Here is a 27,680-nt window from a genome sequence, read left to right on the forward strand (position 1 = left end):
CTGTCATGTCCAACTCTTTTGACCCCATGGACTACAGCCCGCCAAGCTCCTCTGTCCATGGGATTTCCCAAATAAGAATACTGGAGTGCATTGCCAACTCCCTTCTCCAGAGGATCTTCCTGACCCAGGGATTGAACCTGGTTCTCCTGCATTGCAGGCAGATTCTTTACCGTCTGAGCCACAAGGGAAGCCTCTCACTCTCACTGCTGCTGCTGCTGCTGCTAAGTCGCTTCAGTCGTGTCCGACTCTGTGCGACCCCATAGACGGCAGCCCACCAGGCTCCCCTGTCCCTGGGATTCTCCAGGCAAGAATACTGGAGTGGGTTGCCATTTCCTTCTCCAGTGCATGAAAGGGAAAAGTGAAAGTGAAGTTGCTCAGTCGTATCCGACTCTTAGCGACCCCATGGGCTGAAACCTACCAAGCTCCTCCGTCCATGGGATTTTCCAGGCAAGAGTACTGGAGTGGGATGCCACTGCCTTCTCCCTCACCCTCACTACACATATACAATCTTATATGTACTTTTGTGTCTGTGAGCATGGCTGAGAAAGGATTTGAAGTGTGGCAAAGGCTAATAACAAATTCAGATTTTGGGTAGCAAGTTTGTACTGTTAACCTTTTTGCAACCATGCTGGCAGTACAAATCTCAGTGATTCTCAGCTTCAAATATGCATAGAACTGGGAGGAGAAAAGTTTAGAGACATGGTTTTTCTTCTTTTCCTCAAAAGCTTAGAGTATTTTTTGTTTTCTGTGATGATAATAATAACCACAATAACAACAAGATGGAATAGTGATTAGGCAGTATGATGTCACAGACACTGGTTCAAGTCCTTTACATGGATTTTCCTATTCAACTTGCACACTTCTTGAGACACATACCATTATTACCCACATAACAAACATGAAAACTGAATGTGGAGCTTGAGTACCTTGCAAAATGTCATCTTGTGGAGCAGCCTCAAGGGAGATTTGAATCAAAGGAACAGACTTTGGAGGTCTCACCAATAAGTGACAGTGAAAAGGGGATCAGAGGCAAGTGAACAAGACATATGGCTGCATATTAGTTCAAATAAGCAATCACTTGCTGAAAGCCTCCTAATACACAGTAATTATATACATGTACACTGAATATACTTGTTCTACCCCATATTAAATTCCAGTCACTATAATTGTAGACTGGAATTGCAGATAGATAGAAATGATATTAAAATGACTAGCAGATTGTATATAAAGTTACAAAAAGACAAGTCTCCCTGCTGAAGTATTAGCATAGTAGAGTTGCTGCACCAAATTAGATCAATCATATGATTTAAACAGTTCCTCTATAGAATGGGAAGGGGACATGAAGAAACAGGAATATTTAAAATATTGAATAAAAAATATTCTAGAGACTTGAGAATAGACACAGCTTTAACAACATGTGCACCAAGCCCAAAGCTGCCAAATCGCCTTTGGGGATAGAGACATTTAACTACAACCCTGGATGGATCACAAAACAGACTGTTTTCTTCTTCTGCCTCCTCTGTAGTAAACTGTCCAAGATGCATCATGTGAAAAGACTCTATTTGGGATTCGAGGCCATTTGCTGACACTGAGAATCTGAAATGGACTGACTCATGGGCCATGTGAATTTTTCTTCATTGTTCTAATTAATAAGGTTAGCTGAAGTCAAGTTATGAGAAAATCAGTTGAGAAAAGATGGATGATTTCTTTCTCTTCAGAAGGTACCACCCAGCTTTTAATTACACATGCTGTATTTACAACAACAAGCCAATATTTTGTTGGACTTTAATGAAAAGGAAAGTAGAATTTTGACAAATTTTTTATCCTTTTCAAAAAAGCAACATATTTTAAAGTATGATTGGGCTGTAATTAGCCATGAGTTCCCAGCTCCGTTAGAATGACCATTTTGACTAGAGACAAAGTTGGGTGGAGGTGAGGTCATGGGGCTTTGAATCTGTCAAACTTAAATTCAAACCCTAGTTTGGTCAGTTAATGGCTGTGAAATCCTGGGTAAGTTACTCAACTTCTCTGAACTTTATGACCTTATTTGTAAAATAGAGTTATATATATATCATACTGTGAATTACTTTAAGGATTAATGTAAACATGCCTGGTATGTGCTCTAACTCATGTTATCAACAACCAATCAGTTACCTGATGAACTGACTGACTCACAGGTATGTCTGCTAATCAAGGTGATCTTTGACCTGACTGAGACTGGTAGCTACCAGAGTTTTTGAAGTCCTTTATAAAGAACTGCTTTAGCTAAACTCTGTACTTCTGGGAGACCCAGATATTTTGTGTTGCTCCTGCAATATACAAAACACAAGATGCAATAGAGAGTAACTTGGAGCCCTAAATTCCTATCCCCTATTATCTCACAACAACCTTGCTACATATTTATGGAATATTTACTTAGCTTGCATTCTATGGCTAACACTAGCATTACACAGTGGACCAAAACATACAAAGCTTTATCCACATAAAATTTACATATGGGGAGTTAGCAGGGATGAGAGGGTCAGAGCCACCAAGTTGGAGAGGCAAGAAACAAAAGCTATAAGAAAATATAAGGCAAAGCTTAGAAGAGGCTATGTATTATTTGTGTGGATTTATGTAAGAAAGGACAGATGTTTGATGTAGCTCTCTCCCCTTACACGATGGAAAAGATGTTTTTTAGATTATTTCAATTTTATCATATCTTTAGTGGTCACTTCTGACTTTACTGCAGTATTTGCTTACTTTATGTAATCCCAAAGTCCTGCCAATATATCTCCTAGGAATCCCACCTGTAATTGGCAGCATTGCAAATTTAATACATTTTAAGCTTTCTGCAATGTGGGTTGGAGTTAATGGAAGATATTTCTTCTTCAAGGTATCTGAGGCAGAATTTTTCAATAGCCTTCAAAAAAAGGGGGGCTCTGTGATGGGCTGATTTGTATCCTCCCAAAATTTACATGTTGAAGTCCTAACCTGTACTACCTCAGTATGTGACTCCATTTGTATACAAAATTTTTACAGGTTAAATGAAGTCATTAGGGTAAACTTTAATCCAATATAACTAGTGTCCTTATAAGAAGGGAAGATTAGAAATAACCTAAGTGTCCACTGTTGGATGAATGGATAAAGTAAATGTGATGTATAATACAGAGTGCCAGGTTGGTGTGTAGGTAGATATATATTAGAAAATTATGCAGCGGTAAAGAAGAATGGAATCTTGCTATTTGCAACAACATGGATAAACTCCAAAACCATTGTACTAAGTGAAGTAAATCAGAGAGAGAAAGAAAATATGCATTCAATTTATGCATGGAATTATTTAAAAGAAAGCCATACCCAAAAGCAAGTTCATAAATACAAATACCAGACTGGTGGTTGCCAAAGATGGGAGTTGGCAGGTGGGAGAAATCAGTGAAGGGGGTCAAAAGGTATAAACTTCCAGTTATAAAATAAATGTCACTAGGATATAATATACAGGATGGTGACTATTGTTTATAAAACTGTATGCCATATTTGAAAGTTGCTACAAATATATCTTGAAAATTCATCATCACAAGAAAAATTACTTATAACTATGTAAGTAAGCTGAAGGATATTAGCTATACATGGCATGGTGATCATTTGCTGTGTATACAAATATATAAACATTGTGTTGTGTACTTGAAACAAACATAATGTTAATGCCGATTATACCTCAAATATAAATGAGTAAATAAATAGGAAGAGGAGATTAGGACATAGAAACACACAGAAGAGACTATGTTAAGACACAGGGAGAGGATGACCATTGATGTGGCAAGGAGAGATGCCTCAAAAGAAACCAACTCTACTCCAACTGGATCTTGTACTTCTATCCTCCAGGGTTGTGAGAAGATAAATTTTTGTTGTTAATCCCACTCTGTGGTCCTTGTTATGGAAGCCTTAGGTAACTAATATAAGCTTTGAAATAATATGAAAGCCAAGGAGTCCATTTGCCTTCTCAGTCATTTACTTTTCAGGCCATTTGACTTTAGCTTATAATAAGGATATAGAATTATAAATGTTGCTTAAAATTTATGAAAAGTCTCAGTCATCACCCTCTAGGACAAATCATGTGCTTTCCTACTCCAATTCCTCCCCTTTTCCCCCCATTTGGTAGAAAGGTAAGGTATCAGACTAGGAGTAGGCTCCTACATTTCTTCTTTATAAAAGAGGAAAATCATTCAGGAAAAAAAAATGACATTTCTGATTTTTGAGGTCTTACGGGAATGCAATAAAAAAATTACATTCTGTTTTGGGGAGGAAGAGATAAATCTGAACTGTAAAAACTATCCTAGTGGAGACTATAAAAAAAAATCTATGTGCAGTAATTATTTCTTAATTCTCATTTCTCTCTTCTATACTATTCACAAAAACAGGCAGCGATGGTACCAGGTTACTAAACAATATCTGTCAGCAGGAAATGATTAGGGATGGTATTGGCTAGTTCTTTTTCACTGATACTTCAGAGTTTAACAGAACGTTGAGAATGCTGGACCAGTAGAGCAGGAAATTCCTTACAAGCCCCCACTTCCAACGTCCTCTGCCTCTTGGTAAATCGACAGACAAAGTTCAATGGTATCCCCAAGTTTCCTCAATTCATCTGTCAGTTAGCCATTCCCTGCTAGTGACCCCGTATTCTTTGGCAGATGAAAGATCTGCAAGTCCTTTTTGCCAAAAAGACTAATCCTGTCAAAATGCTTGCAAAGAAGTAATGAGAATTAAACGCCGTTCATACACAGTCTGTGCCACACATATCCATGCAGGTCTGAGAAAGGCGCATGCGTAAAGTGCTTTATATATCTAAGTTTTTCTTAACCGTAAACTCATATCAGCCTCAAGACAACCGTTTCGGTAAGTTACTGTCCAGGTCTTGCCGATTTCTGAGAGGGTGTGAGAGAGGGGGAGACTAATGGTAGAGATGTCAACTGACTCAACAAGAGCACTCAGAATTCAGGTATCCTGTTCCCCATCTACTGCCTTCAACTACGTTCAAGTACAGAAGAGCTATGCTTATGCACACACGTTTGACCTTCTTGGACAATGTGAACGTATTGGAAATTTCAAAAAAATCGGATAGTTTGAAACTACTGATCAATCGAGTGGAAAGAATTACAGTGGATATAGATGTAAGCGTTGCCTTGGGGTCTGTGGTATCTGGGACACAGGTGTGCTTTGTTATGTCAGGGGGGATTCAGGGCAATTAATGCTTTCTTTCTCCCGTCGCCTGTTTAGCACACAGCAAGGCTGGCCTGTGCCAGAATCCTCATGTGATCCTTGATTGCATTACAAAATATGATCAAAAGACTCCACCTCAATGGGCATGATTGTGCTGCTTGCTAAACTCAATGGCAATTTATTTAAATATGATACTCTGCAGGAGAACTCCTTCAAAGAAAAGGCACAACAGGCAGTTTATCATTTCCATGCGAGGCATTTCGAGTTATTGCCTCTTGAAAGCATTGGGGAAACAAGGATAATGCTGGTGGAAGAGTTAAAATGTGATATGATCATAAGCCCTACTCTCTATGAACAATGCTAGTTATGTCCTAGAGTTAATAGCTTGGTGGTCCCTTCTTAACACAAATCAGCCTTCCAAACAGAGGAAAGAGATGGGTGTGGGTGGTAAGGAAATTAGGAGCATAGATTCTAGACAATAATGCATCTGAGATAATCTAGTGATGCAAGCACATTGCTATCCAGTGTGTGGCAGAGTGCCGCTAATTCACTAAAAAGCTAAGTCAGGCAAATATAAATTAAAGCATGTGCAGGACTGGATTGTAAAAAATAAGAGCAATTAGCATTGCAGTATGTGCACATCTGCAATAATCCTGTTTGATGCATCTTCTATTAATTAACTTTATTGGAAGAAAAAAATCAGGTCAACAGAAGGAAATGCACAGCTCTTGGCCACTACAAAGCATTTCCAAACATTGACTGAGTTAGCCATGTAAATGTGTCAAATGTCCTCCTTTAAATCTAGAATAGAAAGGCAAAATGCCTCTCATTTGTAAAGCTGAGATTTTTTTTTAAGCCTACAAAGTTTAATTTTCAGATTTGTTCATGTACTCATTTTTCTCCCTGGTGATGTGCTTCCTGTGTTTATGAGGGAAATTATGTTTAAAAAGTAGTTTGAATAACTTCATTTATTTATATATGAACGGCAACCCAATCAAGTCTAAGATCTGGAATATGTAATATGAAAAATTATAATTATGCTCCTGAATCTGGAAATGCTTTATTGCATAATCTTAATTCAACAATGCTTTAAAGATTTCTATATTCAAATATAGAAAATAAGATTTTAGATCTAAACCAATATATAAAGATTTAATCAACATAGAAGATATTTTTAGGATGCAACAATTTTTTCCCAAGTATAAAAATCATTTAATTCCTGGTTTTATAGGATGTTAAATATTTCTCAATAAATATTTGCAATTTTACCAGCATTCTCTGAAATTACTAGGAAAGAAAACCAAATTATATTTTTAGTGAATTGAATTGTACATTAAGAAATGAATATTTCTTAAATATATCACTGATTATATCTCACTCTTATAGTCAATCTGCTTTTAAAACAGGTCACTCTCTAAAATAAAAATTCTATTTGGGAGGGAATGTTTATATCAAACACCCAAAATTCTCTTTCTTAAGTAAAACTGGAAGTATTCTATGATTTCTAATTTATGTAAATTCATCTTTGTTTTTCTGATTCCAAATGCGTTTGCTTACAATAACAGATAACATTTGGTTTACTACCTTTCTTTCTCATTCAAAGAAGCAAATAACATGGCTATATATGAACAAATATACTAATTAATTATCATTGTTTAATTCTTTTGACAAAACTCCAGTTCAAAGAAACACTTTTAAAAGTGTACTATTACTATTATATGACAATGTACTTGAATAATGCCATCAAGGGTATATCTATAATTCAAGAACTTCCAGTCTTTCTATATTTGTAGATTTTAAAAATTTGCAGCATTGTACTTAATCCAGTAAGACATTTTGCTCTAAATTAAGGTTATTTGTGATAATAAATTTTGCATTTAATCATCTCTTTTAAAATAAACCACTTTATTGATATCTTTATTAAAAATTCAAAATGTTTTCTGCATTAAAAAAGAAGTTTTATAATGGAAACAAGCATTTGAGGAAAAGTGTTATGCAATTTAATTAAACGTAATACAATAGAATAACAAAGCAGATGAAATGTTTCATCAATAAAAACTTGCTCTCTTGACTGATTTATGAATTTCAGTTTTTAGATGATTATTGTGAGATAATGTTAGAAAAAAACTATAAAAATATATATCTACTACAATCACTGAACTTTTGCCTTATGTGTTACGTACATAAAGGAGACATTTTTTTCCCTGAGACTAATCGGTGTGAACAGCCTGAATCTCTGGCCTCTGAAGTGAGATCAGAAAGACAGATGGGCTTGAAAGTATTGCTGCCCCCATACACCATAAGCAAGTGAATATTGCTTCTAGAAACTCTTTGAGAATGTCATTTTTGTCAAGTTCATATGGTTGAATGAACCACAGATTGGAATCTATACTGTCATTTTACAATTTGTGACTTTTGTCTATGTATTAAGGTTAGACAGGAACTGATGTTTACAAAGACTCTTATTTCATATTTAAGGAAATGGGATTAGTGTCTCAGAATTGTACTAACCATGTGCGCCCTCGACAATACCATCTTGCCAATATTTTCTTTGTAAAATTCTTACACATATGTGGACTGGGTACTACCTGCCACTCTTCAGAGGTAGGTCCTGGAGCCCCTTGGACACAGAGCCAGATCAGAGCTTCTGCATTAACTCTCCATTCCCTGGCTCTTTCTGGGTTCCAGCACACTCATAATGTTTCTTTAACATTGGGTTTTTTTGTGGTTTAATATTTCTAAAAGCAGTAAATTATTTCCAGTGTACGTAAAAAAAAGACAAATTTCTCTGTGGTTCATGACCACAAAATAAAACAAGAAACAGAAATACTTCAGAGCATGAGCCCTAAGAAGTTTCAAGTTTTAAACTCTTACTTTGATGCCATATGTGAAAAAGGAAATTTTGATAAAGAACTGTGAATTAATATGTTAAAGAAGACTTGAAACCGATATATATTCCTGTATCTATCATTTTCATTACCAATAATAATAACGCTAATTGTTAGGTAAACCCACACACTCATTGTCCTTCATAGGCATATAGCGTAGCTATGAGCTGTTGAATATGATTAATATTGACTAGTAAAGATATCTTATGATTTAAGATAGACTCAGTCTTCTCAATTTAAAGGATTTATAACAAATACTTTTTGAAACAAGAAAGTAGCAAAGTAATACTACTGGCAAATATCTTTTTAAAGCAATGATTTGTTACTCATTTATCACTGATTTTATGTTTGCTTCCAGAGCTCATTATTATTTTTCTTTTTGATTATAGTTGTTTGAATTTCAGAGAGCTTTAGGATTTTAAAATAATGCTTCACTTCACAATTTTTAAGTTATAGTTTTAGAAAATATATTTTACTTGATCTTATAGGATTTAAAATTTGGCATCTGACAGAAAATTTCTTGACAACCTAATTGACAATGGTAATTTAAAATTGTATTTTATTGAAGTGTCACTAGAGATATTATTATAGATCACAGAATGACAGAATGATAATGCTTGTGATAGTATTATGCTCCCAAATTTTAGAGAATCACACACTCAGGAAAATTCAATTAATTGGCAAACAGCACAGCTAATAACTGGTGGAGCTTAGATTTAGACTTGTTCTTTTTTTCCATTTATATTCTAAACATTTAACAAGTGGAACTTTTATTTGGGGCAAAATTAATAATGCAAGAAGCTCTCATAACCTCAAAACAAAGATACATATGCCAATGAAAAGGACAGCACTAAGTATTTCATTATCCTATATATGAAAGAGGAGAGCAAAAATCACGCTTAGATTATATGATAAAGCAGGAAAATTTTAAGCATCTTGTATTGTTTCCTGTTGCTCAACCTTCACCTTCTTTCTCAGATTTAGCCTCATTCATAGAGAGAGCACTAAGCAATAGAGATTGTGTGGAAGAGAGATATCAATAATGACAAAATGCAGTTCATAGACTCTCAAACTCAGGCCAAGTAAGATAATCAAGTTTGTTACTTTTTTTTCCATCATTGCTCCTGCTTGTTTATGTATATTTCTTCTGGTGCAGATCAAAACTAAGCTGAGAACCTAGATGGTATGTACAGATAAAGAAAATGAGCATATCACTTAGAGATTTTTACCCCTGATATGGGAAAATCAATGTCATGTATGGAACAGCTTTTATCAAACTTTTTAAATTACATATTTAGATCTGAGAATTTCTCAGCTTAGAAAGATAGGAAGACACAGACCCAAGATTTTTTTTAATATATATAACTAACTACCAGTAAGCTGGACTAATGACAGGTTATAAAATATCTGATACTAGAATTGCTCTAGAACTTTGCTCTGGCTTTTTTGTGACAATCCTTTACTATGAAAAATAGATTTCATTTTAGAAACTCAAATTGAGTATTAAATAAAGAAAAGAAAAAAACAAATAATTTTTTTTTAATAAATGTATAATTTATTAAATGTTTTGTTTCAAATGTATAATTATTCTCAGGTGAAAAGTACAGTCTCACTTACTATGAAATCCTCTCTTAAAATATATACTTATTCCTTCCATTAGCTCTCCTTACTGGAATAAAACTGAAGTTACTTTACTTGCAAAAGCAGAGCTGGATTCCCTGCCCCAAACCTGACAATGAGTTTTTAAATTAAAAGTAAATTATGATATGGTGTCCCAAGAGGATATTAAAACATTAATGTTAAGTAGAATGTCACAGTTAGAATTGTCAAACACTGAGTTACAGTAAATCATACAGCGATGCCAAAGAGTAATAACCTAGACTTCAGGACTCTTCAGACTAGCAACTATGATATTGAGACAAATGACTATGTTTGGAGATAATGAGGCAAAACTAAAATTAAGGTAAGAAAAGAAAATTAGTTATAAATAAGATATAAATGAAAAATGCTTTTAAGTTTTAAAATGTATACCTGGCTTAGTTTAAAAATATATATCTATGTATATTCATTCTTATATATATATATATTTATTTATAATACATAAAACATTATACCTATACTTCCTGGCTGAGATCAACATATGCTCTCTTACTTAAAAGGAACGGAACTTAAAGATCACGCTTCCACCTTCTATGTGCAAGGGATATTCCTCTTTTCTTTCATTTTTTTTTACTCACTAATTTGACTACAGGTTGAGTGACTTTTCTGGGGAAGGCAGGCCTACACACTTCATTGTCTTCAACATTTCCAAAGCTGCCACTCTATTCTCCTCTCTTGCATTGGAGTCATTTCTAATAAGCAGAAGGGTGCCATTTCTTAGAGATGTTTGTTCTGAAAGGAGAAGGAGCAGATAGGTGGGATATCGAAGAAACACAGCCATGCTAATGGTCTGGTAGATGTTACTACTGTTTCCAGCAGTAACCAAGACTCCACTGTGTGCCCTCGCGTAGGTCACGTAACCTGCTGTGTCACAGTTGCTCCACCTGCAAATTAGATAATCACCTTTGCCACCCATCTTCCTCTCAGGGCTGTTTTGAGAATGTCATAACTGGTCATTTGTTTGATCTATCCAAGAAACACTCAGTGCCCTTGGACCTCTGAATATGCATACCCAAGTGGAAGCTCAGATATGAAACTACATCCAACAGGAATGTTTCCTTACTGAAAGAGACAAAGGGCAGCCAATTGAAGAATGCCAGACCCAAATGACATCTTGAAGGTCTTTGAGGTTCTCAGATGAAAGGCTTTATATAAAAATAAAGTATTGTTATTACCTAGGCAGAGAAAAATGCGCGCATTTTTCTGTCAGCATTCAAGAGCCAAAATATAGTGGTGCCCTTTGCTCCCCTTTGATATTTCCTTTGCATTTAGTTTGATGACAGTATAGATAAATCCTCTATTTGGTGCCATTGGACCTGGGTTACATTTCAGTATGTGGAAAATGACGAAATGAAAGAGAGAAGCCTTTGAAAGAAAGTGAAAATAAATGTAATAGCCAAAAGCCAAATAATAGTCAAAGTATATTTAAAGTCTATTAAAGAGCAGCAGTCAGGGTATCAAATGCACACTCTCTCATCCTCTGTGGTCAGCCTACTATGTGGACCACCTGCCTTAAATTACACAAATTCACCACATCCCTGGAGTGAAGTGGGGAAGGCAGGAGAAAAATGGGGGTGGAGAAGCAGCTTTCTTCATTCATACCCATCACAGCAAATTTGAAATATTTTTAGAATGCCTCTTTTCAATTCACAGTCAATTATATTTCAATCTCTAAACTGTCACTCTTGGGTTTGGAATATGTGTGCATATATGCAATAAGTAAGCAACTTGGAGTTTCAGTTTTTCAGTAGATACTGATTGACATGTATTGTTTAGTTATCAGTGATTATGCTGTTTTAGGAGGCAACAGGGCACAGACATATGGGAAAATGAAACCCCAGTTGGCGGGAGGAGGGGAAGATACCCTTCTGGGTAGACTGCCTCAGTTTGGTTAAGAAGCACATGTGGAGAGTCTGAGTTGGGAATCTTTCAGAGAAATCAAGTGGAATCAGTTTCACAGACATGAAAACACACTGATAACAAGCTAGCCAGATTCCTTATTAAATTTGACAATGACTGCTTTTGAGGTGCCAAGACTGCTGCATAGAGTTATGAGGGATGTTCACTGAACAAGGCACCAGGTCCATGGGGTAATGGAACCTGAAATCACCCCAGCTCTGACTGATTTTCCAGGTAAGCCAGATGCCCTTTACTCATTCACACAAAGAAATCATATAGGCAAATGGCGTCTGTGGGCTCCATACAAAAAGACACTCTAAAACACTTGAGTTACATGTCTGACTATCAGTGTTTCAATAAATGTCTTATTTTGTGCTTACTTGGGTTTTCATTCTAAACATAAACCTGAGAGACAAGTATGTGAATTCCTCTGCTATAACAATATGGGATTGTCATATTGTCATTTTTTTCCTTTAGATGTGAATTTTGCCTCTCTACCTCAGTTTCCTTCTTAGTATTGATATAATGGTGATGTCAGTTCAAATCAGCAAAAATGCCATGCAACAGGTGCTAAACAAGGTGCTAGGATTATAGTAGCGAGCTGCATAGGCATTTGTCTGCAAGAAGCTTAAAGTCTAACAAGCAACTGATAATCTATAGGTGGTGGTGGTTTAGTTGCTAAGTCATGTCTGACTCTTGCGACCCCATGGACTGTAGCCTGCCAGGCTCCTTTGTCCATGGGATTCTCCAGGCAAGAAAGCCATTTCCTTCTCCAGGGGATCTTCCCAACCCAGGGATTGTATCCGGGTCTCCTGCATTGCAGGCAGATTCTTGACTGACTTAGCTAGAGGGAAGCTGTGAAAGCTCTAGGATCTTGCTACAAACTGATAAATGTGCATTCAAAAGAAAAAAAAATAGCAAAGGCAAAAAAAGGTGTTCTTGGACTCCCTTCTACCCTCTGTTGTCAGGTTTCCATTCTTAGAATGCTAATCTCTCCACTCATATTCTTCCACAGTTAGGGACTTCTAATTTTCTGTAGTATTTTAAAAGAGCGAGAAAATTGGGGTGAAATAACTACTGTAAGGGCCACTGTGCACATGCAGGAAATATCCCACAGATGAGACCAGCCTTCTGTGATTAAAGGTGACTTTGTTATGATGGGCATGACACAGTCACTTCCACATAGCCTTCAGACCTTAGAGAGACCCTCAAGAAATGTTTGTTGACTGAATAATCATGCCTCTGTTTAATTCAAGGCAGTGTCATAGTGGCCACCTACATGGTCTGTCATTTGGGGAAAAGTGTTTTGGGAAAAGTGAACATTTCGAAATTGCTTCTGCAAATCTACATGATATGTAACTCTACCTGTACAATTAGACAACTGAGTACATATTTCACAGGAATAAATGAGAGTCACTTGTGGCTATACATTTGAATAAGTTCACACACTCTTTACTCTGGTTATTTTTCAGAATTGTGCTGCCTATAGTCTGATTTCAAGTTGTTATTTGCATCAGTAACTCTGGAAAACAAAAACCCACTAGGAAAGCATGTCAGACAAGAATAGATCACAAATTCAAAATGCCTCTGGGATCCTTTGTAAAGAGTAGGAAAACTCACTTATGATCACTCTCCTTTGGTTCTGTCTCATTCCATAATTACTCTATGGGGTAAACTCTACTCCTGGTTTTTCTACCCAACCAACAGTTTCTGCACATGCTAGTTAAATTACCTTTCTTTTTCCACCAATTTTGAATTCATAAGAGTATTCTTAGTGGTAATTATCCTTATAAACAGCAAAAATAATGGTCTCAGGGCATTTTTCCACAAACAAGGCTTTGTATCAGTAATTGTAAAAATCAAAATAAAACGTCCTCTGAAAGGTGCACATATTCATAATATTACTATTGGAATTTTTAGTATAAAGACATACTCACTTTCACTCTTAGGAAATGAAAAGATAAAACAGCAAAATAGGATTCTGGCCTTTACAGTTTACCAGGTGTTATGTCTATGCAGGGTAGTGTACAGCCTCACTTATTAAGAGACAGTTGTAGTCTTATCTGTTTTGTTTATGCAAAACTTTGTAGTAAAAGAGAAAGCTAATGAACCTTGGGGAACAGTTGCTCAGTTTGGAAGAAAATGGGTAGTTCTAGTATTCAGGCCAATTCTGGAGTTTACTAACCTGTGAAAATCTTAAAATCTTGCCTCCAAGTAGAGAAAAAAAAAACACCGAACTAGGCCCAATTACTCTTGGACAAATATCCTAAACACTGTGGACCTCAAGAGTCCTTTGCCGTAAATTAAATGGCTGAATTCAATGAATATAAACCTTGAGAGAAATGGAGACTTCATAGCTATGACAGAGAGCCTACTGGTAACCAATCAAGGAAGATACGTAAATCAGCATCCAGCTAAAATTGACAATGGGAACCTCTTGACTCAGGAAGCAGATAAGCAGTGTCCAGCAACTCTTGAAGGCATTGTGAAGTGAGTCACAGGGAAAACTGGAAATAATGACAAACATCAAACCATCTACCACTATCAGGATTTATCGAAGGACTTAGCCAACCAGGAGATTAACCTGCAATTTAGCAGGAAAAGTCTGATGTCATTTCCTAGAACTCAGAAGTCCTATGCAATCTGTGAGTGGAAAAGAAGCTGCTGCTCATAAGTGGAAAAAGAGATCATTCCAAGTCACACATGAATGTTGCTCATCACAGCTAACTGCAGAAGTAACACCACCTGTGCCACTGTCTAGTGTAAAGGGCCATCTCTCAACACGGCAGAATTATAGGTTGAAAAGAGTATTTGGATGAAATATTTCAGTAGACTATTTGTGTTACCTATTAAAAATGGCCACATCAGTGTACACTTCTCCTCCTCCACCACTGAATTAACATTTGCTATGGTTACATCACAGTCTTCTACAGAACATAAATGCCAAACACACAGTTCAACACTGATTTCTCCTTACACAAAATATAGATGACCCCTTTGACCACCAACCTGTCTTTCATGCTAGTTTTAGAAACTCTGTCAGGAAAAAATAAAAATTTCTGTGGCTTGTGGAACTTTAGGCAGGGGGTATAAGGTCTTGACCAGCAAATATGAAAGTATACTGTTTGGTTTCCTCTCAATATCAATACTTAGTATCACGTTTTAGGTCTTGTAAGTGCTCCCATATGTTTCAGAAATAATTAAATTTTTATTGACATTTTGGCCTGCCTCCTAAAGATGAATATCCTTCAGCTGTTAAACATTTGATAGGTTTGAAGTTGGGAAAGTTTTTTTATTTAATATTTTTATGCTCTTGGATATATACATACAAAAAAAGACAAGAGGTGACCTAAGTCTTTTGATGTAGGGATGGGAACTCTAGGAAAAAGGCAACAACTTTCAAAACCTCTCAAGCTGCCCTTGCAGAGAGAGGAGACTGTGGGTGATCAGTGTGCCTTGTGTCATGTGATGAAGCTTATCAAATCAGGATCCGTTCTACATAAACCAATAAACTCTGATCTAGTTCCTTGTTTTGTAACGTTATGAAGAACGAAGACTGCTTATACATTGGGAAATAAGGTTTTTAAAAAGGCCCTCAAGTGAATCCATTCTTTTTCACCCAGGAAATCAACTTGATGTTCCATTGGGAAAACAAACCGCTGACCTTCAAGCTACTAACATCGAAGGGATACAGAAGGCTGGAGGATGAAGGATCATCCAAAAACAAAAAAAAAGACTGAAATGGTCAGACACGGTTCCCCAAATAGACAGATTCCCAGCCTTGTGGGATTCTAAGCAAATAACCAGAATATCACTGGGGCCAAACCTTCATCTGTAAGCAGACATTTGCCAGCGGTGCCCTGGCCTCGACCCCTCCTCACCGCTGGTTTTCAAGCCTCCCTGGCTAATAGCTAATTCCCTCCTTAATTTGCCTTCACCTTGGGAAAGAAGAAAGAAAACAAAGTTTTTCCTCTCCAGTTCCCAGTCGGTTACAATTCGAAAGGAGAAGGAATAGCTGGAAAACCTCCCTCGTGGAAAAAGCGTCCGCTGGAGGCCACCGTGGGTCGGGCCCACCTTTGGCTTCAGGTTGACAGATGTGTTTCGCGCGTTCTCAGTGCTGCGGGCTTCGGGGTCCCCTAAACTCGCGCTAGCGTTCGCCGGGTCTGAGCTGGCCCCTGCCCACCCCCTCCCACCCCCTCCCACCCCCTCCCACCCCCTCCCACCCCCTCCCACCCCCTCCCACCACCTACAGCGGTGCACATTTCAACTTTTCAGCTTCCCGGTGGAACTCACAGTAATTGAGTCGGGAGGGTTATTTTTCCTGGCCTCGCCTCGCGGCCCAGAGACTGCAGGGAGCTTTCGAGAAGACATCGCCTCCTACCCCGCGACGCCCCGGCAGCTTCTGAGCGCCGCCCGGCCCTCCGCCCCGCGGGAACCAGGAGAGCGATTCTCGAAGCCGCGGCCAGAAGGCTGAGGCCGGAGGGTGAAACCACCAGGGGTCCCAACGGAGGGCTTATTCCCGCCCCGCTCCACATGTGGGGTCAAATCGCATTAACACCAAACCACTAACGGGGCAGTAGCAGGTGGTTAATTGCAAAAAACAGAGTTAACTGCAAGAGACTAACTTTACAGGAGGGGTGACTTGGTTTCCCTCCGTAGCTTTGTCATCATAAAAATGAAGATCCCTCCCTCCTCCTTAGTTGGAAGGCGGGGAAAGGTTATCTGCGGCTCCCGGAGAAGGCTGGTGCACACAGTCGGTTTAGGGTGACCGGCAGGCGGGCGCGGTAGGCGCGCGGGCTTCCATCCGCGCGGCTATTGGAAGCAGGTCTCGCTCACCCCTGACTGGAAGGTAAGAGCTTTGGCATCTGGAAGCGTCAGAAAGGAGCCTTTTGCCATAAATCATCCTGAAAAGCATTCAAATCAGACAAGCGTCTAGAGACCCCTTAGACACTCCGCCCCCAAAATCCTAGATCAAAGTGCAATTCCTGGAACCATAAACACCTATTATAAGCAAAATCCTGCTTATCTGGAGGATGCTAAAACTGAGGGGAAAAGACGGGGTAAGGGGGCATTTATCGCTGTAAATCCCCTGCACAAAATTCACAAACTCTATCTTTTAACATCGTCAACTGCTTTCTTGGAGGCAGCCAACCACAGCGCTTCTAAACTCGCCCAATGCGCGTTTCTGGAGTCCTCGGAACAGCTGGCGGGAGCGTTTAGCACCGGGGACTGGACATTCGTTTTCGCTTGTTTTTTCAACCAGCAGAAGCAGGTGCGAGCGAGTCCGGGGTTTGGGAGGTGGGAGGCAGAGAAAGAAAATCCACTTGGTGCTAGTTCAGGGGACTGCAACCTCTCCTTACAAAACACTAGGGCTGCAAACCTATTAGTCCGAAACGTAAAAAAACTCCGAGCAGAAATCACACGCGCCCAGGCAATTTCTGCTCTCGCTGAACTCCCAGGGTAGCTGCGTTACATTTGCGCCGTAACACTTCGCAAATTTCCGAGATCTCTAAGGGGCGGTCGTCAGAGGGACGAGAACACTAAGAGGGGACCTGGAAGGGAGATGTCTTCGATTCTGAGACAGCAATTTTCTCGCCTCGGAAATGAAAAGACCCTAACTTCCCCACGACTTCCTTGGTCAATCCAGAGTCAACCGAGTGTAATGAAATCTCTAGTCTGGATGGAGCACGGATGGCCCGGCAGGCTGGTAGGGCGGAAGCTAGGGGTGGGGGTGGGGTGGGGGGGTGCGGGGAGGACCTTGCAGGAGAGACCTCCCCCCACATACATTCCCTGCTGGGAGATGCGCTGGGCGCGCGGATACCGCGAGATGGGGCATCGTGAACCCCGCTGGCTGCGAGCGGACTCCGAGGCTGAGATTATTCGACACGTGTCTTCTACCCCTCACAATCCATTTCCTACGCGTGATTTACGAACGGGCCACTTTGATCAGGCTCGGTTTCATCTGTCCACTACTTACAGATGACAGACGCGGCTGCTAAAAATGCCTTCTCCCTGTCTAAAAGTTTGCCACTCACCACCACCACCCCTCCTCTTTCCCAAATACTGTGGCTTTTTCTCTGGCGATTCCCCACCCCCTGCCTCTTCTCTTCCCTGCCCTACCCCCAGCCCCATTTGCTCTGTTAGTTGCAGTCCCTCCGGGTGTTTTAAGCCAACAACAACAAAAAAAGCTCCAGGCAGGGTCAGCTGGGAGCCAAGACAGGCAGATTTGGGGCACGCTATCTCCTTAGTACCACAAGTATGGGGGTCCTAAGAAGGCTTCCAGTCAGGGACCTGGAGAACTCTCTCCCCAAGTGCGGGGGGCGGGGGAGCCCGCCTTCGGAAAGGAGTGGGCAAAAATCCCCGCAGTCCAGTCCCGGGGGCCCGGTTCTGCCAAGAGAAGGGACCAGAAACCGGGATGCAGAGGGCAGTGTCAGCCCAGGGTTGTCTGCGGGTCTGGACTCAGAAGAACAACCACTTTGGCTTAATTGGGGAGGAAAGGAGGCGGTGGGAGAAGGGGGAGAGGGGATCACGTTACGGAGCCTCCTGGTCCCTAATAGGTAAAGGAAAAGCGGAGTCTCAGAAGCGGTTATTAATAGTAGATTGTGTGTGTGGTAGTAGTATTTCATTAAAACCATATCCTGGGACAGAGAGTTGCTTCTTTCATGTTTCTTTGCTTTGTTATTACTCTGACAGAAGTTCTAAAAACAGGATTTTCCAAATCAAAGAATCCCTGAAGTCTTCTCCCCTTCCCAGCCCCCTTACTCCTTCACCAGACTGCTCCTGGTATCATTATCCCGGTAAGGATCCTTATACTCTTGATTTAGCCGGAGGACATTTAATAGCTGACTGGATTAAATATTGCAGACTCCAGCCTGGGCCATTTGAAAATCCGGGTCGTGGACTATGCCTAACTTCAGAGAAGGAAAACTGATCTATGAGATGTGTTTTAAGTTTCACTAGGTCGGGGCCTGGAGAAAAGGAAGAGGAAGAAGGATTCTCTGCCCCAGGTCTATTTTATACATTTACGAGTTCGAAGGTTTAAAAGGTGTGTGTTGATATGGGGTAGCAAGAGGAGTCAGGGAGGAATGAGGCCAGAGGCAACCTTAACAAGAGGCTAACTGAAATGTCCTTCTTCCATGCAGTGAAACAGGGGCTTTATAAGAACATTTTAAAGAGTGCTGATCTGGAAGGTAGGGTTCTGCCCCGGGAATGGAACCCCAGAATTTAGGGGTGCATCAGCAGACCTCTGGGAAGGATTCATCGTCATTGCTAAAGTTGCAGTACTGAGAAGTTCTGTGTTCGTTCACTGCATGTTGGCGTTCAACAATGCTAACAGTTCTTTGGTGTAAAGTTTCAGGAACAAAAGAGGAAAAGAAATGTGGACTGTTTTGTCCAGTACTATGTTTAGAAATGGAGGTCTGGAAGCCTCAGAGGAGAGCTTTACATAGCAGAGTCAGCGAGTCGGGGTCCAACCCAACATTCATCAAGGCTGGGCAAATGCAGAGGGAGAGGATCTGAGATTTTAGTCCAAGGCCCTTTGGGGTCATCACCAGATATGTTCTGTACCCAAAGGTGACAAAGAGAGGTTAAGTTCCTCCAGGGATGGCTAGATGGGTGTTTAGATTCCATGCTATGGAGAAAAGAGATATGTCTGTTCATCTGGTCTTGTGCATTAAAAAAAAAAAAACAAAAAACAGAAAATGGTTAACCCTTAAAGCTAATGTGATCACTTCGAATATATTTCAATTCTGATCACACCTTTGGAAATCCAGAAAGGACTAAGAAAAGTTCTGACAGTAAATTTGGATTTAATATTGTGGAAAAAATACTCCAACTTTGAAGTTCTGTTTAAAGAAGAAAGCTGAACTGGTGGCTATAGAATAACTGTAAGCCAGGTGCAATGTCAGTTTAACAAAGACTTGGGAATAGTGTTGCATTTAAAGGAAAAGTCACAGCACAGTTCATTTAATATACAACCTTAGAGTTATTGTCGACAAATATTTAAAATCTTAATACGGACAGAGACCCAAGCCTGTGCCACATGGTAGGTAACATTCACAATAACCCCCATGAACCTCTTTCTTAAATATAGAGAAAGGAATTAGACTGTTCCACAACTGGGCAACTGCTAATTCATTTTAATTTTGTTTATAAAGCCAACTTCCTTCTTACATGTAGGGGTGGGTGGGGGGTTCCTATCTATACAAGTCATTAAAAAAAGAAAAAAAACAAACCTTTCAACCAAACCAGTGATTTAACTTGGTAAAGTCCCTACCCCATGGGCGGCAGGGATCCCCAGCGCTCTGGATCCTCCCCAGGAGGGAGGGATCACCCGCTTGTCTTTCAGCTCATTCAAGCATCTTGAAGGTTTCGGGTCTGTCAGGCCTGGCATTCCTTCGCTCTTCTTATCACTCTCTACCCCTTCAAAAAGGCAATTGATTAGTTTCAGCTTTTCCAAACCGAGATTCGATATGTTTCTCAGGATCAAACGTCTTTGAGAAGCTAAGAGAGGAACGTGGGGGATGGGGAATGTGAAGAAAGAAAACACGGGCAGGAAAGAAATGCGCCCTCCACCCAAACCACCCACACCCAAGCCACCTAGATTGGGGGGTGGGGGGGTGGGCGCTGGCCAGAGGATTGGACTGTGACCCCTTCTGGAAGACGCACTTAAGATGTGTCTTCCCTTTCCGGAAGCAAATATTTAAAGGAGAGAATAGATATCTAGAGGAGGAGGTTGATGATTTATGCCTGGGTTTTCCCTCCAAGCATTTGCCTCCCTTATATTTACAGGCGTGGCCCCATTTGCAAGTTGTACATCTGTTCTCTTCACGTGACATTTCATAAAAGCCCTAACATCTGGGCAAGATAAACTTCCTTCAGGTACCTGCTTAACTTTTCACTTGTCACGCTCGCCTCACCCCAGGCGCGTCCCTTTCCCCTCTCCGCCTGCCTCAGTGGTGGGGTCTGTGGCGCGTTTTGTTCTAGCCAGTTTCGCTGGGACACCCCTGCCCCCTAGCCACAGATGACCGACTTCGCTCCCTTCCTAGCGCCAACCTTTGCCAAGGCCAGTTTCTTCTGCAGAAACCGGTTCCTTACGTCTCCTGCCTCTGGTTCCACTGTCCAGGTAAGTGAGGGCACCATCTTGAACCCAAGGAGAAAAGTCATATTTTCTCCGATTCCGGCTTTAGACCAAAAACAAAACAAAAAGCAAAGATACCTGCCTAAGAAGCAGCAAACTCGCGCCTAAATTCGACCGTCTCATACACATCCATATACCTCAGCGCAGTGAGGGACAAGGAGCAGCTAATTTTGATGACTGTCTTTGCATTGAGCGCTCGCTGTCTCTGGTAGAGAGCATGCTTTACAGAAACTTCATTTCATTTGCTCACTATCTCCCCCCCCCCCCCCAAGGCTGCCTTCTGGGATGAATGCTTTTAGAATTGCTTTCTTCTTTTCCTAATCTGGAATTTTGTTTCTCTGGCTTCAGCCTAAATCGCCCGCATAAGCACGAAGACACATCCATAAACTAGGAGGGTGGGGGTGGGGGGCGGAAATAGAAGGAAAAGAAAATAGTCCACGTAAACAAGAAAGGCTGCAAGGGGATCGAGGCCCTAGCTGCAGCAAACCCCAAACGATCTCATTGCAAGGCGCCCACGAAATCCCGGCTATAATTGAGTGTTTTCTTTGAGGTTTTCTGACCATGTGCTTTTTACCATGGTTACTGTGACTCTGATACAAGAAGCTGGATATTTATTATGACCCGTCCCATCCTTTCCCAAAGGCTTATCTCCGCGGCCCTCATAAAGGAGAATAGAAAAGGAGAACTTTCCTACCAGTGAGTTTAACCTGCCCCACCTTCTAGTGACCTGCCACATGCTCCTTCTTACTTTATAGACATCTGGGAATTCCATACATGCCTTAAACTCCAATTACACACCTTCTTCAAAGGACACGTGCTTTGATTTGCTAAGAAAATATTAGGAGGGTTCACGTTCTGAGGCCTTGGGACAAAAGCAAATGGAAAATATATCCCATGGCCTGTTTACTGGGTCCATCTTTTGCTGTTCAGCAAGCAAGGATTATTAATAATCCCGTTTGCGTTTTCGAGGGCTTCGGTTGCTAGGTGTCTGCGAATCAGTGGGGTGATCGGCTTTCAGAAATTATGAGGAAACCTATTTCTCCTTCCGCTTTGCCGGTACACTTTCCTTCCACTTTTGCTGGTGCTGGGGGCGGGGCACGCTTTACGGCAAACCAGGAGAAAAATCTGGAAAAGTGGCCCCCGGGGACCCCTCTCCCGACCCCTGTTTGTGGCTGATGCGAGCCTGTCTCTGGAAATACGAAGTTGGGGCCTTTGCCCAAATCTCTTGCTGCTGCTCCCCTTGCTACCGCTGACACTTGGAGCCGCCTCCTCAGCGCGCAGCGGCCCGACGCGGGGCCAGGGGCTGTCCACGCGGTCCCCGGAGGCCTCGGACACTGTCACCCTCCCCACCGTGCGACCCGCCCGCCACCCACGCCGGGGAGTCCGGGCCCGCCCCCGCCCGCGCTAGCCGCAGGTGAGACTCCCGCTCCCCACGGAGTTCTGTTTGGGTTTCCGTGGCGTTTGTTCCCCGCAGGTTTGTTTGTTTTTCTTCAAATTACAGATGCAGGGAAAACCGCCTGACATCATGAGAGTGGGACAAACGCTCACTTTGAAGGATTCCTGGGCAGGACTTCAAGTGAAATCATATGCCTGAGAAGAACTTGATACCGGTCTAGAGAAAATAACCAGTTCTGAGTTTGCCAAACCGTGGAATGTGCAAAATGCTCCACTTTTTTGCAAGAGGCCAAATGTCCCTTAAAAAGCTCCATTATGAATATGAGCCTGAGGACCGAAGGAGCAAGAAGCTTGTGTCCTTGCTGAGTGTGGGGGAAAAGTACACAGGTTGTGTGAGTTTCTGCTCTTTAACGTTTATTAAAATGTTCCACTTTGGGGAGGGTACCTGCAACTGTGCATGAATTATGCATGTGTTTGTTAGCAAGTGTGTGCATAAAGAGGAGAAATGTGTGTAATGGGAACACAAATGTACTGCTTTCTTATGATTAAAGCCTATCAATCCAACGAAATTAAAAGCATGATTAAAAGATCATGTGCACAGCAGAGGAAACGTTCTTAGTCAGTTATTTAGAATTCATCCAAGACAACTTAATACAATACTTTCCCTTCACTGAATACATTCTGGCTAAAGGGTCAAGACTCCTGGGTCCAGATACCACATTAAATTCTCACTTCTGAAACAGGTAATTCATCCTAAATGCCCTTTAAATAAAAATAGGTAATAAAAATGAAATGAGATGAAAATAGGAAACATGGATAGAAACACAGGTGCTTCATTTCTTTTCTGAAGCAGAATTGGCATTGTGGTGTGTAAGGGATGGGGGAAGTTGGGTATACAGAAATAGTCTGGCAAGCTGAAAACTGGATTCTTATAGTTAATATTTTCCACTGTGAATCCTTCTCACTCAAAGCAAAACTATTCACATTTCTTTCATTCATTTATCTGAAAATCTCAAGAAAAATATTAGCTTCAGTTTAGTATTTAGTATTACTCAACAAAAATGTGACATTTGCTTTTCTCCCAAGTCAAGAACTCTCTCTCTCATACACACACACAAGAAAAAAAGAAAAAAGGCAAATGGAAGGCTACCTTTTTTGAAACTTTTAGTTTCTACATCATCAGAGATAAGATCGGAATTACCTTCTCGGCCTGGATGGTCAGCTCCATTCTGATGTACGTCAAGAAATCTGAAATATCAAATAGTCAGACCAAGCTAGTAACAAGATTCCTCCATGAACAATTTAGAAAATGGAGGTGGTTCGATGACACAAAAGAGAAAATCACCTTCTAGATGCCCTCCCTCATTTTCTAGGGCATCCTCTTTTAACATTTCTGTTCTACACACACACACACACACACACACACACACATACACTCCACAAATAATCAGTTTCTGTCCTGTTATTTTGTAAAGAACTATAAAAATCTAAAAAAGCATTTCCTGAAGCTTTCACTAATCTTTTGGTGTAAGTAAATTCTACAAGCTCCTTATTGTAAAACACGGTCTAAAATACTTACAATAATAAATTTACAATATTGTTATGTCAGCATTGTATGATGATGTGTGAAAAACAGGGGAAACCTTCAGGTAATATAATAACCTCAACCAGAGCTGAGCAAACACTGTTTCGAGTCATACATTTATTTGCCATAGTCATTATTTGAATTAGGCAGCAAAATTATCTTCCAGTTTGAATGCATCCCTAATTATACTCGAAGGCAATAAGCTGGATATAACTTAAGAACTTAGTGATACAAACTCACTATTTCTAATGGTATTCATTATAAAAGCTAGTATTTTTCTGGCCCAGAAATAACTAGAATGAAATAAAGTCAAGTACCATTTGTCCATGTTACTCTTTTACTTAACTGAATCAGATTTTATATACATGTAAGTAACCAGGGAAAAATTCTGTGCATAAATTTCACAAAATATATTTGCTAGTGAACTGACTAGAAAATGAACAGCCATAGCATGTAAAATTGTAACTGTTCCAATAATTACTGAAGATACTGAAAATTCAGGTTAATTGTTTTCTGTGTAGCTGTATGGAGCAGCTTATAAGGAGCTTGCTTTCCAAATGGATATCAATATGGGAAAATATTAACTTTGACTTTTTGTTTTAGCAAAAGACATTAAATGTCATTCTCGTTCGTGAGAGAAAGTTAAGCAAATTATAAGTGGAATTCTCTTTCATGTGGAATTAAACTTTATTTTCTATATATTTGTATTCATTTACATGTGTGTATACACATCTATCTATAGATAGGTAATTCTGATAACACTTTATGCATACTTTCACTGAAATAAACCTATTACTTAAAAATCCTCATAAAGTGTGGAGAGCATGACAAAAACACACAGTTACAAGAGAAAATAGTGCTGACTTATACTACTTATTTGCTTAACTGTTTTACAACTGCATTCTCAAAATATAAGCAAGAGAGGTGAATTAACTATTAAGTTTTTGCTGTCTGGGGACCTGATAAGAGATGAAGGAGAGATGCTAAGTTCACTGAACACCAAATGGGAATAATGATAAAGCTGTCTTTCTACATAACATGCCCCTACCTGTCAATAACTAGTTTGAGTTTTTCACTGCTTTGTTTATATTAATGCCCTCTCACCCTCCTGGGTGTCTCCAGAGTTAAACAAGCAGGAATTTACTGCCAACTTAATCCTTTAAAAATATAGACCAAACTTTAAGGTTCTTACAATTTTCAATCATATTTATTTATTGCAGAAAAATAATGTACAAAGATATTTACAAAACAATCATAAAAATATGAATGCATTTAGACACCGGATCTATTTGCATTTTACCATGGGTCATCAATAAATAAATAGAATGTTGTTTTTTGTTATTTTAAGGTTTTTTTTCCCTCAGAGGAAGAATGAAAAAAGGAATTAACTGACTGTGATTTTGTGAGTCAGTTTTATCCCAATATTTTTATTTCTAAAGGTGTTCTTAAAATTCCTCTGATCGTTACCATTTTAAAATGGAGAAAGTCCATAATGATGCCTTTCCTTTCAGTGGCTGATTGGCACGACCTCTTGAGAATGCATGCATGAAAAAATAAAAATAAAAACATTCTTCGTCAAAAACAAAAACAAAAACAAAAAAAAAGAGGAGGAACACAAACAACTGTTCAAACTTCTATCAGAATGTAGAGGTGTGAGGATGGTGCCGCTGCCCGTCTGGGAATCACTGTCCACGGGCCTGTCTCGCTTTCTCTTTTAAAAGTGCGCCCCACGCCCTGTTTCTTTGAATTTGGGTTCTGCTCTTCTAATTTCCAAGAAAATGTTTGGCATATATATTTATTTTTAGTTATCCAGCTCCAGAGTCTCTAGACTGTCCATTTTCTCCTTCTCTGGAAACAATGACATCTGCAAAAACCCAGAGGGGGGAAAGTTGGTTATTGTTTAGGTCTCTGTGGCTGTTTTGTAAAACTAGTGAGCACTGTTCTTATCACCACCACGGAGAAATTGCGCTGAACAACCTGGAAGGATTTCAGCCCAAGGGCAAGAGGAAGTGGGTGGGCGGAAAGAAGGAGGAGGTGGAATTTGGAAACATTTGTTTTAAGGAGAAAGAAAACTTAAAGCCAAAAGAAAGAGAGGCGCTGGCAAGGCTGTCCTTACCCGTCACCCTCGAATCTTTTCCAGTCTTCCCTCCTGTCACGCACACTCACGCACACGCACACCGCTCATCAGGGCGCATCCTCCTCTCCCTAGCGGGGACTAAGCTCCCTTCCAGGAACGCGCGGGGGTGCCACCTCATGGTTGGGAGTGAAGGCGGAGAAGGGAGTGGGAGACGGGGAGCAAGGCCAGGTGGACCGGGAGCTGCACCCCTGCCTCCAATCGGTCTGCCACCTGAGCGGCGAAGGGGCGCAGAGGCGCCGGGTCCTTACCTAGGTCTCCGGCCCTGCCGTGGGGGTGGGGAGCTCCGCCTGCTAGTGGGACGCGGACATGGACCAGGCCCCCTCCATCCTCCAGACCGAGAAGGCGTAGCTGAGCCGCTCGTGGGCCACATAGCTGCAGCTTGCCATCTTGGAGTCCAGCTCGTCGCTCTGTAGGACCTGGTAGAGGAAGTCGATGTACCTGGCCGCCAACTTGAGGGTCTGGATCTTGCTCAGCTTGTCGGAGGGCAGCGTGGGGATGATCTTCCGCAGCGCGGCGAACGCCTCGTTCAGTGACTGCGTGCGCTGGCGCTCCCGCACATTGGCCATGACCCGCTGCGTCTGCAGCTCCTCGTAGGACTGCGGACTCCCGCCGCCGCTGCTGCTGCCGCCGCCGCCCGCGCCGCCGCCGCCGCAGCCCGCAGACTTCTTGCCGCGCTTGCCTTGGGCCGGGCTGCCAGGCTCCTCGCCGCCTCCGACGCCCCCGCCCGCGGCCCCGCCGGGCCCCGCGCCGCCCCCCGCGCTGCGCCGGCTGCTGCGCCGCTTGCGCCCCCCGCGCTTGCCGCTCGGGGGCTGCTGCCGGTCCGGCTCCTCCTCGCTGTTGCTCAGGCTGTCGTCGGCTGGCGAGACTGGCGAGCTGGACACGTCCTGCATCATCTCTTGGGCGGCGACGTGCGGCCTCGTGGGCCCGGGGCAGAAGGGCGGCCCGGGGAAGAAGAGGAGAGCGGGGCGCCTCAGCCCGCCAGCTTCCCCCGCGCGCGGCGCCGGCCCAGGCGGTGCGGCCCGCGGAGGAGGGAGCGGGAGGAGGGACAGGGAGGATCTCCGCGGGGAGGGCGCGCGGGGGAGGCGGGGAGGGAGGCGGGAGGGGGAGGGGACGGTGTGGATGGCCCCGAGGTCCAAAAAGAAGGCGCCCAACGGCCGCACGCACACCCCGCTCGGCCTCCTGGAAACGATGCCGGTGTCGGCGAGCCCGCGAGGTGTCTGGGAGCTGGGCGAAAGCTGCAGACTTGGAGGCTCTTATACCTCCCGTGCAAGCGGAAAGTTTGGGGGCAGCAGTGTCATTGGCCTGACGTGGGGAGGAGGGACTTTTCGAAGTTTTATAGGAAAGTTTCCGCTTTCCAGCCCCCCTTTCTCCGTCCCCACCCCCCTTCCTCGGGGTCTAACAATTCGTCCTCCCAAACCATTCAAAAACGACCTGGCCCAGGCGGCCGGCCCCTCTGCCCGCCTCCTTGCTGCCCTCCCCCTTTCTTCCCCGCCGCCCTCCGCCCGCGGGCGCGGGGAGATTTCCTTCCGCGCCGGAGCGCCCGGGCCGCACCCCCGCACCCGAGCGCAGCCCGGGGAAGCGACCGAAGGGGACCGTACCCGCTGCCTTGTCGGTCCCTCCTGGAGCGGCTGTGACAGCAGCGGCGACACCAGCTTCTACACAGTGGGTGGAAGTCTCAGCTCGCCCCAGTACCCTTTAGGTCCGTGGCGCGGTTTGGGATTGCTGGGGCGGGGGTACTGGCAAAAATACCTGCGACGGCGGAGCCCACTCGATGGTCAGGTA

At 41.9% G+C, this 27,680-nt stretch overlaps 1 protein-coding gene across 2 annotated transcripts in view; it reads right to left on the reverse strand.

The window, feature by feature from the left end:
- TWIST1 (twist family bHLH transcription factor 1) overlaps positions 1–26,897 on the reverse strand; it is a 135,500-nt gene extending 108,603 nt beyond the window's left edge. The window contains exons 1-2 of one of the 2 annotated variants that reach the window (XR_014067847.1): positions 26,147–26,897; positions 23,378–23,424 (exon numbers count right to left, since the gene is read on the reverse strand). Coding sequence is in view for 1 of the 2 variants with exons in the window: in XM_081537700.1 (XP_081393826.1) it covers positions 26,189–26,791 (603 nt within the window). In the remaining variant the exon portion in view is untranslated. Of the gene's footprint in view, positions 1–23,377; positions 23,425–24,952; positions 25,626–26,146 lie in introns of those variants that run through there. The other variant, XM_081537700.1, reaches the window with a different exon arrangement.
- Positions 26,898–27,680: the final 783 nt, after the last annotated feature.

This window comes from Giraffa tippelskirchi, chromosome 10 (genome assembly GCF_054371585.1).
Source record: "Giraffa tippelskirchi isolate mGirTip1 chromosome 10, T2T-mGirTip1v1.2.pri, whole genome shotgun sequence".
NCBI classification, from domain to species: Eukaryota; Metazoa; Chordata; class Mammalia; order Artiodactyla; family Giraffidae; genus Giraffa; species Giraffa tippelskirchi.